A 17,506-nucleotide genomic window follows, 5' to 3' on the forward strand; every position below is an offset into this window, starting at 1 on the left:
AAGGAAGGTAAAATCTGTGAGTTAAAAACACTTTTGTAGAAGATAAGAACTTGTCAGCTTTGGAAGTGGCTAGAGTATCAATAATTTATTCTGGGAATTTGTAGGTGAAAATAAAAATTATATACCAAGAATTTTTATTCTACTCTTTTCTACAGAAAAACTTTTGTGGACAATAAAGCAGCAGACACACCAAGGTCTTTCTATACAACTGCAACTAATAAATTCAGAAGACTTGAGAAAGAATATCTTTTACAACACCTAATGAATTAGAGTCAAGAGATGTAAGAAAAGTAATAGTCTTCCTTCCTCCTTCCCTTCCCTTCCCTTCCCTTCCCTTCCCTTCCCTTCCCTTCCCTCCCTTCCCCTCCCCTCTTCTTCTTTTTTCTTTCCTTTCCCTTCCTTCCCTTCCTTTCTTCCTTCTTCCTTCCCAGCATCCTCCCCCTTCCCTCCCTTCCTCCTTCCCTTCCATCTCCCCTCCCTTTCTGATGCCATTCTCCTTTAATCCCTTCCACCAGTGTTTGTTTACTAGCTGTTATCAGTTCACAGATTAGTCAAATGGAAACCATTGCATTTCCTGGCACAAGCAAACCTCTGGCGGCCTACCTACAAATTTATAGGAATTATGGAGAAATGAGAAAAATGTTAAATTTTACTACAAAAATCTTGGCCAAAACCAAAATGAGACAAATTTTATAGAACAAATGGCTCAATTTCATCAACAGACAAATTACAAAGTGGGGGAGACCAACAGATTAAACAAAATTTAAAGGGTACATCAAGGAAATGCAATGTGAATCTTGTTTGGTTTTTTTATTGTAAACAGGTTATAAGACAATGGGTGGGGGGTATGACTATGGTTTTGATAAGGAACCAAAGCTCTTGGGAAGAGTTTCATCTGTGTTATAGACCCTGCAGACTGCTTGACCTTGGCTGAGAACATCACGACTGGGGAGAGATGTAATGCTGTCAGTCCACAGCCAAAATGATCTTTAAAAGTCCCTTTAAAAGCCACTGACTTTCAACTTCTGTTCTGACCTAACGCCCTCTTAACTATTAAGTAAGCTGTGAGAGTCATAGACAGGGCAAAAGCAGCAGTGGTTTACCAGGTTCTGAGGAGAGGGGCAAAGGAAATTATTTCATTAGTATTAAGAATTTTAGTTTTGGGGCTGGAGAGATGGCTCAGCGGTTAAGAACACTGACTGTTCTTGCAGAAGACCCGGGTTTGACTCCCAGCACCCACATGGCAGCTAACAACTGTCCATAACTCCAGTTCCAGGGGATCTGACAGCCTCTTCTGATCTCCACAGGCACTGCATGACACAGATTTTAAAAAAAAAGAATTTTACTTTTGACAGATGCAAAGGTTCAGAGGATCTGTCTTACAACAGTGCAAATAAACTTAACATTATTAAACTGTACACTTAAAAAATGGTTAATAGGGTTAATTTTTTTAATTTTTTACCATGATAAAAAAATTAGCAAAATGAACCTTCTTTTATATGATTTCTCCCAAACATTCCCTCACTCATCACTGAATTATAAATAATTATCAGTTCTGAAAATGTAAATGAGGGGCTGGAGAGATAGGTCAGCGGTTAAGAGCACTGGCTGCTCTTGCAGAGGACCTGGGTTCAGTTCCCAACACCCACATAATAACTAACAACCATCCATTAACTCCAGTTCCAGGGTATTTCTTCTGACCTCCAAGGGCATTGCATGACACAGGTGCACTTACACACATGCAGGCAATACACTCATACACATAAAATTTAAAACTTAAATATTTAAAAAATGCAAATGTGCAAACTAAAACTAAAACAAAAATCAATAATAGAATTGTAAAAACACAGTTTAGCTACATTCTTATGAAGTACTTTCATATTTTGGCCCAATTAATTCTACTTTTAGAAACCTATTTTGAAGAAATAATCTAGAATATAGATTCAACTGAAAAGATGCCTTCCTAAGTGCTATACAAGCAGTACATAATCATTCCATTTTATTTGACATTTATATCACATATATACCTATGTGCATACAATCAGGCTTCCTTTAAAAAATCATAATATTTTTTATTTTGGTTAGAATGCTTTTTGGTTTCTTGCTATAAAGATTGAGCTGGCTTTGGCCTGCAAGTCCTCCTGCTTCACACTCTCAAGTGTGAACACTTGACTCTAGAGTACATTTTAAAGATGTTATGAATATATCTTAATATTTATGTGTATGGTATAAATAGCATTCTTTACAAAAAGACTGATACACATGTATTACCATTTAGTACATAAGGATTTCACTATCTATAAAAAGACAAAGTTATAAAGAAAAATACAAATATGAGGCAAGGGAAAACTGCTTACTGTGTACAAAATTATCTTAAAATAGAACTCTACACAACTCCTAAAATATGGGCTAAGAAAAAAATGGTCAAAATGTGCACAGTAGTTTAAGTGCTACCTAAAATTAATCCACCCTTCAGATATTTGATCAATATATTGCATCTAGCCTATGGAAATCTGACAGGTATGCTGTAACTGCTGGGCCAAACTGTCAATGCCTTGACAATTAAATATTAAGGTAGGGGGAAGCAAAGTACAAAATTGCATATTGTATCAAGTGGGATTTGTACTTATCTCTAGGGGTTAAGATTCTAAGTTTCTTCCCTTTCTTATAGTTATATTTTCTTAACCACAAATAGTAAAAATGTATTAATTTATAAAATAAAAAAAGGTAAGCCCCCACTAAAATTAGATATAGTAAATTATTACACGAATGTACAGTTTAGGTAGGGTTATAGATAACTTTTATTCTGTTATACCCAATTTACACCTATTATCACTTTTACAGCTTCACTATTATATAGGAAGTATAGATTATTAATGTAAGTAAAACACAGAAATATCAAAATTAAAAAAAGAAAGCTATGCTGTTGTTTCACAGACAAGTAAAACATGTATTTTACACCTTACCTCTTAGTTTCTAACTTTTCAGAGGCTTCTTAAAGGTAAAAAGTTTTAAGTAAAAACAAACAGTATTGGTAATACGTGCTATTGATTAGCTTAATTTAGTTATTTCACAATGCATACATACTTCGAAACATGCTGTACACCATAAATGTTTTGTCAGCTTAAAATTTTTTAATTTTATTTTATAGTATGTATATGTGTGTGTGTGAGAGAGGGGGGGGGAGAGGGAGAAATGTCGGGGAGAACATGTGTAGACATCAAAGGAGAACTTTCAGAAGCAAGTTCTATCTTGTTTTTGAGGTAAGGTCTTTCTTGCTATTTCTGCTGAGCTGCATACTACAGGCTAGCTGGCCCACAAGCTGAAGACCAGGTCTTGATCACACAGAGATTCTCCGGCCTCTGCCTCCTGAGTGCTGGGATTAAAAGTGTGTGCCACTATGCCTGGCTTTTTTTTTTTTAAGACATATTTTTTTTTAAAGACATATTTAGTTTTAATCATGTGTATGTGTGTGTGGGTATGTGCACTTGAGTCCAGGTACATGTGGAGGCTGGTGGCTTCAGACCAGTTATAGGCAGTTGTGAGTCATCTGATATGGGAGCAGGGAAGCAAACTCTAGTCCTCTGGAAGAACAGAATGTGCTCCTACCCACTGAAGCCATTTCTCTAGCCCTATATTACCACTTTAAATGAGCCTTCTAAAAAAAGTTAATAGTCACCTGGTGGTTTTAAAAATCATTTTTACCAGAAGGACAAGGAAGGAAACTACATCTTTTACAGCACTTTGCCATTTCTTATTTTAACAGGACTGGTGGCAGACTATTGATAAAATAGTAACATTTCAGCCACTAGATGGCAGGTAAATAAAAATAAACAGCTAAAACACAACAGGCTGGGCATGCAGATGCACTTTTAGGCACTAAGGGAAAAGATAAAGGGTACTAAGAGCCAAACTCTTCCAATTCTACAACTGCCAAGAAGTATACTCAAATCTATAGCAGAAGTGGCCAGGGTTAGGCTTCAAAACAGTCCACTTTTTGCTTCTGACAATACCCTAAGAAAGCTGAGATTCAAGAATGGATTTAGAGAAGAAACACATAATAAATCCTATTTCTTTTGCTTTGTATTTTTGGGCTGCCAGGGCTCAAACATGAGGCCTAGGGCACACAGGCAAGTCATCTATTGAGTTACATCCCAGCCCTTAATAGAATTGGGGGGGGGGGTATGCAGAGATACAGGGAAGCTACCTTAATGCCTTACTTAACACCTTATCTCACAAATATTGTTCCCCATTTTCTGAACCTTTGACTTGGCACAGAACACTGCAAACTTCAACTCAAAAATTAAAGCTCCCCTCCAAGAATGTCCATCAAAACTGTAGTATCATGAAGACATAACTGGGTTACAGTGAGTTAATGAAAGAATATGCTAATAAAACTCATCGTTATAGGATCATCTATATGTTAGTTATAAAGCAAAGCCAATTTGGCACTCTGACTCTAATACAGGGATAGCAAGGTGGGGTGGGGAGACAATATCCTTTGTTGTTGTTGAAATTTCAGTTTTTTCTTCAATTTTTGAGACAGGGTCTCCCTGTAGCCACAACTGGCCTGGAACTCCACTATACAGACCAGAATAGCCTTGATTTTACAGAGATCCACCTGTCTCTGCCTCCTGAGTGCTGAGACTGAAGGCATGCACTCCCACACTCAGCTAGATACTTTTTTTAAGTTTAATTTTCATTTATGTAGACATGTGTGTCTGTGTATATATGCCTCTTGGTGGGGGGGGGGCACATCAGAAGAGGGTGTCAGAGCCCCTGGGGCTGGAGTTATAGGCAGCTATCAGCCACATGACATGGATGCTGGGAACCAAACTCTGGTCGTGTGGAAGAGCAGCAAGTGCTCCTAACCACTGAGCAACCTTTCCAGTCCCAAGTATCAAATTCTTGAAGTTATAAAATGTTAAAATGAAGACATATGTATTAAGGTGCTATAATCTAATGATATTAGTCATTAACATAATCTAATCCCTCTAGACTCCAATTCCAAATTCAACCAACAACTTTCTTACTATAAACTGTCCTCTCAAATACATTAATGCAAGTTTTTCAAGCTTTCCTCTGCAACATAGTTAAAAGGTTCACACAGACTTCCAACATGAACAGAAACTGGCTTAGGGCAATGCTTTTGAACTAGGACACATCTCACATATTCAAACCATTCTTCAAGGAGAAATGACTGACTTCTGGAGTGATGACAATATTCTATTTCTTTACCCTATTAGATGGTTAGAAAGATATTAGCTTTAAAATTGTTCTTAAGCAGGGCATGGTGGTGCACGTCTTTAAGCCCAGCAGAGGTAGGTAGATCTCTGTGAGTTCAAGGCCAGCCTGGTCTACATAGTGAGTTCCAGCCCAGCTGGAGCTTCGGGGAGACTCTGTCTCAAGAAGACCAAAGAAAAAACAAAAAAACAAAAAAAAGAAAAAGGAAATTGTTCTTAAAACTTGTACATGGCTTTAACATAGTTTTCTATGTTACCATAAGTTAATAAACAATGTTGAAAGAATCAATCTAGGTGTCTAGTAACTGATGAATGGAAAAGAGAATCTGCTATGTATATACAATGGAGCTTTATTTAGCCACAGATGATGAAATAATGTTGTCCACAAGAAAATATCTGGAACTGACAATCATGTTAAGCAATCTAAGAGATTCAAAAAGACAAACTTTGCTATGTTTTCCTTCATCTGTGGAATCTAGATTTAAAGCAAACGCAGACATGAAATTGTCAACGATGGTTAAGAATTTCTTCACCTGAATAAGCCATGTGGTCATACTGTGTCTGAGGCCAAAAAAAAAAAAGACATGAAAGTAAAAGTAGGTCTCTATCAAGGAAGGGGAAAAGGAACAGCATAAGGGGGACAAGAAATGGGAAGAGGGCAAACAGGATTAAAGGATTATTTTATTTATGTATGTGTGAAATGATATAATGAAGCCCATTATCTTCTATAATTAATATACAAAAATAGCAACAATTATTTATTATTTAAAAAAACAAATAAGGGGCTGGAAAGATGGCTCAGCAGTTAAGAGCACTGCACTGGCTGCTCCTGCAGAGGACCCGGGTTTGATTCCCAGCACCTACATGGCAGCTAACAACCATCCATTAACTCCAGTTCCAGGGGAATGTGACGCCCTCTTCTGATCTCCGTGGGCACTGCATGATAAGGGTGCACTTACACACATGCAGGCCAAGTACATACATACATAATATAAAAATATCATACACACAATATAAAAATAATAAAATAAAATAAAATAAAGAAACAAACATATTTATTCAGCTTAAAGTTCTTATGGCTAGTTCTGCCTTTTTCCAACTATCAGAAACAACAAATTTTTTAAAGACATGAGATCCATATGGAGAGTCAATATCTTTAAAATTTAGTACTAGATATTTAAAGAAGTGGTATGCACTAAATTGTGCCCTGGGCCTAACGTAAACTATATTTTGCAAATAAAAATGTGAGAAAATATTTTTAGTTATTCAAAATCATCTATTCAAAAGAACCACCACCAAAAAAAAACATAAATGTCTTCAAAGACCACAGAGTATCTTGTCAGTGATTTCTCCTTATATATGTGATTTACATTTTAAATACCCAATTATCCCCAGAGCTCCTCACATTAAACAATAATACTTTTACAGTTTTTTGCAAGTTTCTCAGATTAAAAGTTTCTAGCAGACATTACCACTTTTTCTTAATATTTTTATTTATTATTTTTATTTTATGTGTATGAGTGTATTGCCTGCATGTAAGTGCAGCCATATAGTGTGCAATGCCCAAGGTGGTCAGAAGGTGTCAGATCCCTTGGAACTAGAGTTAGAACAGTTGTTAGCCACCATGTGGGAGCTGGGAATCGAACCATTGTCCTCTCTGCAGGAGCAGCCAGTGCTCTTAACTTCTGGGCCATCTCCCCAGCCCAGACATTACCACTTTTTTCTCTACTTCTTTCAATTTCACTGCCCCAGAAATGAAAACTCTTAGTAATCACTATCATACACAAACATAACTTCTACTTTGAAAAAGAAATGCAAGTCTTTTTACTCCTATCTTTTCTCATTTGCAATATAGTATTAAAAGGCCCTGGTAAAATAAAACTTGTGTCTAGCGTGGAAATGAGATCTGACAAGAGGAAAGAGTAACAATACTCAACTATGAGAATTTTTGCTTTTCTTATTAACAAATAAGCCACTCAAGAATTTAACTTGCAATTCGATTTTTAAATTATTTTAATTAAGTTTTTAAACCTTTAAAATGTTTTAAAGTCACCAATTTTAAAGTTGCCAGATGGTGCTCTCCTTTAATCCCAGCACTCATGAGGCAGAAGCAGGCTGATCTCTGAGATGGAGGCCGGCCTACTCTACAAATGGAATTCCAGGCCTGCTGGGGCTACAAGGGAGACCCTGAATTCAAAACAAAAAACAAAACAAACAACAACAAAAACTTTAAACTTAACTTAGATGGAATAGCGCATAAATTTTGAATATAGCACTCAATTTTTACATACATATACACTCATATAACTACCACCCAAATGAAGATATACACCTAAAGGTAGACTTGAAAGTTCTATCAGAAACGGGGGGCGGGGGGGGGCTCAGAGAGGAAATAAGCTGCTTCTCTAACCTGAAGAGTTTTTATTGAGTTCATTTTCACTCTGCTTTCATACCTCAAATTCATCTTGAGCATTTTGAACATTGCACCATCTGGCAACAGGTTCAGGAACCATTTCCCAATCCTCACAAACTTGTTTAAGGATATTGACAAATGTTGACTTTCCTGCAGCTGTGGTAAAAAGAAAAGCAAAATTAAGGAAGGAAATTTGTCAAGAGAGCAAACCAGAACAGTCATCAGCCTTTGTAAGATTTATCATATATGTGTAAAACAATTTCTTATAAATACTCTTCATTTTTATAAATTACAACTAAAAGGGGATTCTTAGACTATTTTGTTGAGCACAGCTGTCTGTTATTATTTTTAGTTTACCAAAGGAAAGGAACAGAGGAATTTAAAATCTGGTGAAAAAAAAATTTTAATGCTATGACAGGGGCAAAAAAAAAAAATCTTACTTCTAGACTGGCTTTCCTTAGAAAGAAAACTTTCTGTAAAGTGGTTAAGGCCATTCTTTTATGTAACTAATTGTGTGAATTTGACCAAGTCCCTGAATCTCTCTGAACTTGTTTCTTCATAATACAAGGAAAGTAATAAGGCTGTTCTCATGGAAACTATTGCAATAACCAGTAAACTGTCACTATAGTGACAGTCATTCCAGCCTACTTTATTTTCTTTTACTTTAATTTGTTATTTATTTTATTATGTATATGAGTGTTTTGCCTACATGTATGCACCATGTGCATGCAATGACTACAGAGACCAGAAGAGGGTATCAGATCACCTGGAACTGGAGTTACAGAGGGTTGTTAGCTGCCATGTGAGTGCTTGGAACCAAACCTGGGTCCTCTGCAAGAGCAGCCAGTGCTTTTAGCTGCTTAGCCATCTCTCCAGTCTCCAAGTCTATTGTATTTTCAAAAACTTGCTTTGTACTAGCTCTACTATCTCAGTCTAAAGAGTTCAGTGAGAGTGGCTCATACCTGTAAAGCCAGCACTCTGCAGGCTTATGCAAAAGGACCCTGAGTTCCAGGTCAGCTTGGGCTATACACAGTAAGACCCTGTCTCAAAAAAACAATAAATAGTAGAGTGTAGTGACACACACTTGTAACCCCAGTACTCAGGGGGCTGAGGCAAGAGGATTGCTATGAGTTCTAGCTCAGCCTAGGCTTCAAGTGCCAAACCAGCCTGGCTATAGAGCAAGACCATATCCCCACAAAACAAAACAATTTTTAAAAAGAGGCTAGGGACCCAAGAACAAACAGGAAAAAAAGACACTAACAATAATAATAAATTAAAAAAAAATACAAGGAGTAACCATAAAATCAATGTGAGGACACATTCAATGCTTAAGAGCTATGATTATTAATATCCGATCCTAATAAACACTACAACTAAGAGAAATTATAAGAACAGTTTTTGCCAAGCGCTTCCTACAAGCAATAGCCATGTTTTCTGCCTCACTTTGATGGTTCTGTGCTAACAAACCCTTTTAAAAAAAGAAAAAGATATACTTTACTTTTCCCTGATGATTTACTAGTTTCTGAGAGAGCTAGGGTGGATAAAAGGAAAATAGCTTATGTGTAATCAGGACATATTACCGTCACTATTTTAAAGGTGGTGAGTGCCTGGACCTAGTATCTAAGCCAATGTAGCAATACTAATGACCACCACACCCTTTCTATCTGAAGTCACCAAATGTGGTTCTATCAAGTATGGCTGGTCAGTATTTTGTTCTTTCTCACCTCTCACTCCACACACACCAAACAAACACATAACTTTGATATATTTACAAAGCTTCTTCCTTAGAAATGGATTTAAGGGGGCAAAAACCATATTCAAACCTCCAAATTATAGAAGAGGTAAAAAATAGAAGTGGTTTAAAGACTCATACAAGAGTAAAAGTACAAACAAAATGACACAGAAGGAACAGTTGAATAACAAAACACAGAAGTTATGCTGGGCCTTTAATCCCAGCACTCCGGAGGCAGAGGCAGGCGGATCTCTGTGAGTTCCAGACCAGCTGGGGCTACAGGGAGACCCTGTCTCAAAAAAAAAATAAAGAACAACCACAACAAAATATTATAATGCATGAAAAAAAATTTAAGTATGAACTGAGTAGCTATTTAGTTGTGGGAAAAACACTGGTGACCAAATTTCTGGGTGGGAAGATAAGCTTACAACTGTAATGCATTTAGAAGAATTATTTTAAATGATCACTATTGACTAGGCAAGACAGAAAAGAGAACATGATGTTAAGAAAGGAGAACACAGAAGCATCTCCAAGCAGCTGAGTGCAAAAGCACTTAAGGTTAACACATTAAGCTTTCTTCTGACATTGCTTACAACCAAAAGAGCTCACAGGGTAATGCTTAAAACTTAACACTTAATGTTTACTTCAGGCAGAGTAACAGTAGTTTGACTTTCCCAAATGGACAATATCTAGTTCCTTCCTCGACTTTTTGGAAAGGCAAGAGCTAAAAATAAGCTAATTGATAAGCTAATATTCTAGGAAGGTGAAATAGAATACTAAGCAAGAATACTCATGTTAACACTTCTAAAAGTCACAGAGGGTGCTGGAGAGATGGCTCAGCAGTTAACAGCACTGGCTAAAGCCCGAGGTGGTGGTACACACCTTTAATCCTAGCACTCAAGAGGCTGAGGCAGTGGATCTCTGTGTGATCAGGGGCAGCCTGGTCTAGCCTACATGGAGAGTTCCAGGCCAGCTGCGGCTACAGGAAAACCCTGTCTCAAAAAATGAATGAATGAATGAATGAATGAATGAATGAATAGAAAAAAACACCAACAAAAAAAAAAAAAAAAAAGAGTACTGACTGCTCTTGTAGAAGACCCAGGTTCCATTCCCAGCACTCACATGGTAGCTAACAAATGTCCCTAACTCCAGTTCCAGGGAATTCAATGCCCTCTTCTGACCTCTAAAGGCACTGAATGAAATGTTTGAAATTACATGCATGCAGGCATAACACTAATACACACAAAAATAAATAAATAAAACCGGGCGTGGTGGCACATGCCTGTAGTCTCAGCACTTGGGAGGCAGAGGCAGGCGGATCTCTGTGAGTTCAAGGCCAGCCTGGTCTACATAGTGAGTTCCAGGATAGCTGGGGCTACAGGAGACCCTGCTTAAAAAAGACAAAAAAATAAATAAAATAATAGAAAAAAAAATTTTTTTTAAGTCATCTGAAGACCAGGCATGTGGCCACATACCTTTAATCCCAGCACTGTAGAGGCAGAGGCTGGTGAAGGCAAATGGATCTCTGTGAGTTCAAGACCAGCCTAGTCTATATAACAGACTTCAGGTCATCCAGGTCTACATAGAGAGACCCTGTCTCAAAACAAACAACAACAAAGTCACGGTAACTAACAGATTCCTAATGCTAAGCAAGCATCATGAAACTAATAATCATCTGAACATACTGAAAGGAGATGAAGACACCATACATCTAAAATGATGGACTATGAGAGAAACAACTTACATGAGTAGAAAACTAAAAATGACCCAGATAAACTTTGAATTTTAGGAGGGAAGAAGAACTGCAAACAAATCTCCACAGATTTAACAACGTGTATAATTAACAGCTTATTTGCATCTGGCAAATAAGGTGAAGGATACAGTACAAGAGCAGAAATAAACAGCAACTGATAAAGCCTCAAGAAAGGTAATAAATGGTGAGAACAGCATGCCCTCTAAATGTCAATTTCTGTCAAATAACCTAGGCCTCGTGTGGCCAGGTCTTCAGATTTCCCTAAGTCAAGGATCTAGATGCTTAAGGAAAATCTCAATATTTTAAAATGCTAGTGACTATTTTTTCCCCAATATTGTGCAAATGCCAACCATCAGCGTGGGGCTCCTTCAAGTTTAATAGGGAGGTCAGCGAGCAATTGTAAGCATGGATAGATAACACATTTGTATTTGTATGTAGAAAGAACTGGACACAGTTAAACTGGAAATGAAATTATTGTCAAGTGCTGGGAAGATTCAAGATGCACAGGGGAAAATAGATCTCTCCAGGTATGCTGCTACCTAGATTTGAATGAAAGGGGATTAATTCATTGTGGTACTGATTCAAGAGGTTATCCACTGAAATTTACTTTGAATAGGCTTTATTAACTAACTTCTTCTGTCATTACCATGGTCATTTTTATATGAAGACTCATCTAGTAAACATGAAATCTCAAATTATACTGATAAGAAATGAGGGTCTCTTCACTGGCCAGTGTCTTAAGTCTGGGACAATAAAATAAGCCCTCTCCACCCAAGGGTTTCAGTTGTAGTCTCTTGAATGCTTAGAACATCTGTTTGCCTCACCTTTTTAAAGACAGAGTGCTTTGAATGCAGTAAAAATTAAAATAGCTGTTGTACGCATGAATAGTCAGTTCTGAATCTGCAGTCTGCCAAATAAGTATATCAAAACAGGAAACATAAGTAGATTTCCTGTGGTAGGAAATGTAAAAAACTGGAAATTCAAGTTCACTTGTTAAATGACATGGTGTTGTTTACCTGTAGCATCACAGTTGTAGACAGAAACACTAAGGGTCTTTGAACCATAACCCAGTGTTAAGTGGACACGGAACAGGGAGTAAAGGATTTCTCACTATTAAAATTATTAGTAATTTCTTTCTTTGTGTTCAAATGCCTATATAGTCCTAATAATTTCTAAAAAATCCAGGTGCGGTGGTACATGACTTTAATCCCAGCATTTGGGAGGCAGAGGCAGGAAATCTCTGTGAGTTCCAGTCCAGCCTGGTCTACACATTGAGTTCCAGACCAGTCAGAGCTACAAAGTGAGACCATGTCTGAAAAATAAAATAAATGTTGAAAATGCCAACAACCCAAATGTGGGCAAATGGAGAACAGATGTAGTATTCAATGGAATACTACTCAACAATTAGAAAGTACTACAGAAATAACAATCATGAGTGAATCTTAAAAGTATTTTGCTAGGGGATGACTGGAGAGATGGTTCGGCGGTTAGCACTGGTGGCTAACCTCTTCTGCCACTTCGGGCATGGCACAAAGTGGGTGCACTTACATACATGTACGGAAACACATAATATCAATAAATTTTTAAAGCATTCTGTAAATAAAGTAAGACATGGAACACTAGATAGTCTCTGGTTACGGTTATGACGTTGTGGCAAAGCGAAACGCAGGGATTTTAAAAAGGCATGCCGGGGCTTGCCAGGGGAGAGGAAGGGAGAAGGAAAAGAGAAGCCAAAGCACAAAGGGAACTGGGAGGAGGGTAACACAAATATTCTCCATCTTGCTAGTCGGCAACTATGAAACCTCACGAAGAGCGCGCCTAGAACAGGGTGGGCTTTGCAGACACTACATCTGAAGAAAGGCAGCATCCCCCACGTCCCCCGCAAGGCCTTCCTCCCGGGTACCAACAAAGGGTGGAGGGCGAAGGCTCCTCCCAGGGCGGGCTGGCATCGGGCCGCGGAGAGGGGCAGCCGCGGCCCAGCGGCCGTCGGGGTCTGCTCACCGATGTTGCCCTCGATGGAGATTTTCTTGACGCGGGTGCCCTCGGAGCCGGCGGCTGGAGAGAAGCAGACTCTCTTGGGCGGGGTGGCCATGTCTGTGTGGCGGCAGGGAAGCCAGCAGGTGCGCGACGCCGACAGCTCTGGCTCCGGAGGCTTTGCGGGGGCAGGATCGCGCCGGCGGGCCCCGGAATTTGACTTTGGCGCGCGCAAACAGCTGTGCGCGGGGCGGGCCTGGTACGCGGCCCCGCCCTGGCCGCCGACTCCCCCACAGGCCCTGCCTATGAGTCTCGGGCACGCCGGGACAGCAGCGAGTCCGAAGGAGCCAGGCCGGGGCGGGGCGGGGCGGGACCTGCGTGCCGGGAGCCGGGCGAAGAGGGGCGAGGCGAGATGGGGCGGGGCGAGCTCCCTCACGCGCAGCCCGGGGGCGGAGCCAAGACCTCTACAGCCTCTCCCAGGGAAGAAAGTATGAGGTAGAAATCAGACGGGCTGGGTGTGGTGGCACACGCCTAGAGTCCCAGCCTTCGGGAGGCAGAGCAGGAGGATCTGTGAGTTCGAGGTCAGCCTGCTCTACATAGCGAGTTCCAGTACAGCAGTGACTGCCGGGGAGACCGGCCTCAAAATAGACCAAAAAAGAAAAATCAAACGGAAGACCCGTCTGCAGAGAGCCAGTCTCCGGAAGGGCGCAGCCCGGAGCTGAGTGCCCGCAACTGTTCTAAGCATTTTCTCCTTCACTAACTAGGGTACAGTGCGGGTCGCGTCCTCAGTGCGAAGTGATAGGCAGGAACTGAGTAGCTGCTGACTTGGGACCGGAAATGAAACAATCACTGGAAAGCGCGAGAGGACGTAGGGCCCCTGCTCTCCAGTCTGTATGCCTAGCTTAGCATTGCATGTCCATTACCTAACATGACGAATTTTTGAATGCCTACGTATGTAATGTACATTGTATGTGTCCCACATGTACTCTGCTGGAAGACTAATGGACAAATACTATGTAGAAACTCCAGCGTTCATTTTTAGTCAGGGTAAATACCTAGTAAAATAGCTGAAAGTAAGATTCAAATTGTCTACATATACTAAGGGTCCTGCTGTTTTTTGTTTTTTTTAATGTGTGTGTATGGCCTGCATGTAGGTAAGCGCACCCGTGTCGTGCAATGCCCGCAGATGTCAGAAGAGGCTGTCAGATCCCCTGGGACTGGAGTTACGGACAGTTGTTAACTGCCATGTGGGTTCTGGATTCGAACTCATGTCTTCTGCAAAAACAGCCAATGTTCTTAACCGCTGAGCCATCTCTCCAGCCCCCTGCTGTTCTTTTGTTTTGTTTTATCTTGTGACAAGCATCACACCTGAAGCACACGTCCTAAAAGTGGAGCTAGGAGGGGAAAAATAACTACATTCTGAGAAATAAAGAGCAGAAATTAAGGGGCTGGAGAAATGGCTGAATGGTTAAGAGCACTGGCTGCTCTTGTAGGGGAACCTGTTTGGGCTCCCAGCACCCACACTGTGATTAACCACCAAGCAGAACTCCTGTCCCAAGGGATCCGACGCCCTCTTCACAGGCAAAACACTAACTGAAAGTAAATCTTTAAAAATCATTTAAAGCAGAAATAAAAAGGTGAATCTATTGGGGAACTCGTTTGCAAACAGCAAAACAAGAAAAAAAAATCCTAACGTATTTTTTGTTGTGTTGTTTTATGAATATAGACTATTGGTTTTACTTATTCCCACAGGAATTAGCATTTCCATTTGAAATGGAAATGGCCTGAATAATTAGGCCTTATTTAGTTGTCATAAGGAGGTGGGAGAAAGGCCTTGGGAAGGCTACTGGGAATCACATTCCATACCCAGGTATGTAAGAAAAATCCATACAAGTATTGGCAGGCACTCGGGAGAAAGTGGTAACAGAAGAAAAATGAAATAGAAGTATCAGATAAATATCTTAAAGAAGCTTAGAGTTGAAGCGAAATCCACAAGTAGAGTTTTAAAAAAGACCCCAGTGAATAGATGCATACTGAAAGACACTGGGGGCCACAAATCAGGCTCTATAGGCCATAATATATACACACACACATATATGTATATGTGTATGTGTATATATATGTGTGTGTGTATGAGTTCATTAAATTGGGCTGGGGACAGTGGGGAGAGGGAGAAAGGGGAGTGGATCTAAATGCCATCAAGCTATTAATGTATGAAAATTGCAAAAATTCACTAAAAAAAAAAAAATTGGGAAGGAAAGGGTTCATTTGGCTTACAGACCACAGTCCATCACCAAGGGAAGCAAAAACAGGAATTGAGGGTAAGAACCTACAGGTAAGAACTAAGTACTGACCTGGGAAAAGTGCTGCTTACTGGCTTGCTCCTCTGGCCTGTGCTCAGCCTGCTCTTATGCAACCTAGGACCACCTGCCCAGGGATGGCACCACCCATAGTGGGCTAGGCCCTCCTAAATCAATAATCAAGAAAATGCCTCACGGACATGTCCACAGGCCATGTGATAGAGGAAAATCCCCCAATTAGGATTCTCTCTTCCTAGGTGTGTCACACTGACAACTAAAGCTAGGGGCTGGGTTAAATGCAACTAAAGTGTTTGACAACTAAAGCTGGGTGCTGGGTTAAACGCAAGTGCCACCACACCCAGATGTTAATTATCTTGTTATAATCATTCCACCATATATACATATAAGAACGCACCACATTTTAACCTATTTTCATCAAATTAAAATTTTAACACAAAAGTTATGAGGAAGAGTATTAGTTTCACTTTGTTATTGAACTAAAGTTCCCAGAAAAAAAGGCACATCTGTGCTAAATATTCAAGACACAATCTAATGCAGCAATGGCCGTGCTAATAGTAAAGCTCCCAACAGTTGGAGGCCTTGAGCTTGGATTTTCAGGTTGAAAATATTTTGGTAGTGGCCATAGTTGTCTAAAACCACTGCTAGTACACCTTCACACTACTCAAGAGGGTGTTTTTTTCTTCCATGTGGACACACATGCATGCCAATGAGTGCACATTTGAGTACACAAGACCAAAGGTCCTCAGGAGATGTCTGTCATTTTAAAAAAAATTATTTTTATGTGTATGAGTGTATTGTCTTCATATATGTAAGTGCACCTGTGTTGTGTAATGCCTGCTGGAGGTCAGAAGAGGGTGTTGGATCCCCTGGAAATGGAGTAATGGACAGTTGTTAGCTGCCATGTGGGTGCTGGGAACCAAACCTAGGTCCTCTGCAAGAGTAGCCAGTGCTTTTAAATGCTGAGCCATCTCTCTAGCTCCCTCCTTAAAAATTTCTTTTGGACAGGATCACTCACTGGTACCTGGGGCTTGCAGATTAGGCTAGTCTGGCTGGCCACTGAGCCCTAATAATCTACCTGTCTCTGCCTTCCAGCACTGGGATCCTAAGTGTTTGCCATTATGTGCACCTGTTAAATAGGTGCTGGGGATCGAACTCAAGTCTTTATGATTGTATGGCAAGGTCTTTCCTGACTGAGCCATCTCTCTACCCCTACCTCCACCCCCATGTCCTCAAGAAGATGCTCTGAAAGCTAAGTGTAGTAGCATATGCCTGTAATTTGGGTACTTGGGAGATGAGGCAGGAGGCAGTTCAAGGCCAGTCTAGGCTACACAGAGGCTAGTCTAGGCAGAGGCAGTTCAAGGCTAGTCTAGACTCTCTTCCAAAATGTGTGTGTTTGTTTGAAGAGTGCTTTTCTCTGGTCTCTTGTCATCCATACACTAGGAAATGGGAAGTTCTATTTCTGAAGTATATTTTTACTTTAGAGGAACTTATAATTTAAAACTTTAATATATAAGAATAGTCATTATTAAAGAACTTCAAAGTATTAGTTATTATTAGAGATTTATTATTAGGAATATTTATGATTGTTATGATTGTGTTTTGTGTTTTATGATTATAATATTTTAGTTTTAAGATTTTGATTTTGCTTTTACAAGATTTTATTAGATTTTATTACTCAACTATTATTCATTTATATTCACGTATATATAAAATTTTGTTGATTATTCATTTAGAACTTTTATTTAGGATTTTTATGAGCTCTTGGATTTGAGGTTTTGTCTATTATTACTGATTTGAGATTCTGTTTAATTGTGTCTGTTATTAACCTGACTAGATGTTGTTTCTTACAAATTTTTTAGATTTTATTTATTATTAATCTTTTTTCAGGGTATTTTTATTTAATGGCCATATGATTAGAAGCATTTTATTACTCATCTATTCATTAGTTTTTGTTGATTATTAACTTAAGACTTTTTAGTTAAGACTTCTGTGTGCTTTTAGAATTAAGGCTTTGTTGTTGTCAATTTGGGATTCGGTTTAATTTTTAATTTGAGTCAATTTTGTTTTTGA

At 39.3% G+C, this 17,506-nt stretch overlaps 1 protein-coding gene across 1 annotated transcript in view; it reads right to left on the minus strand.

The window, feature by feature from the left end:
* The window catches only part of Dck (deoxycytidine kinase), a 36,110-nt gene extending 22,711 nt beyond the window's left edge, over nucleotides 1-13,399 (minus strand). The window contains exons 1-2 of the mRNA XM_008829295.2: nucleotides 13,143-13,399; nucleotides 7,697-7,812 (exon numbers count right to left, since the gene is read on the minus strand). Coding sequence (XP_008827517.1) covers nucleotides 7,697-7,812; nucleotides 13,143-13,233 — 207 coding nt within the window. The 5' untranslated portion in view covers nucleotides 13,234-13,399. The remainder of the gene's footprint in view (nucleotides 1-7,696; nucleotides 7,813-13,142) is intronic.
* Between the last annotated feature and the right edge of the window lie 4,107 nt (nucleotides 13,400-17,506).

This window comes from Nannospalax galili, unplaced genomic scaffold (genome assembly GCF_000622305.1).
Source record: "Nannospalax galili isolate Female #2095 unplaced genomic scaffold, S.galili_v1.0 scaffold50, whole genome shotgun sequence".
In the NCBI taxonomy this organism is placed as follows: domain Eukaryota; kingdom Metazoa; phylum Chordata; class Mammalia; order Rodentia; family Spalacidae; genus Nannospalax; species Nannospalax galili.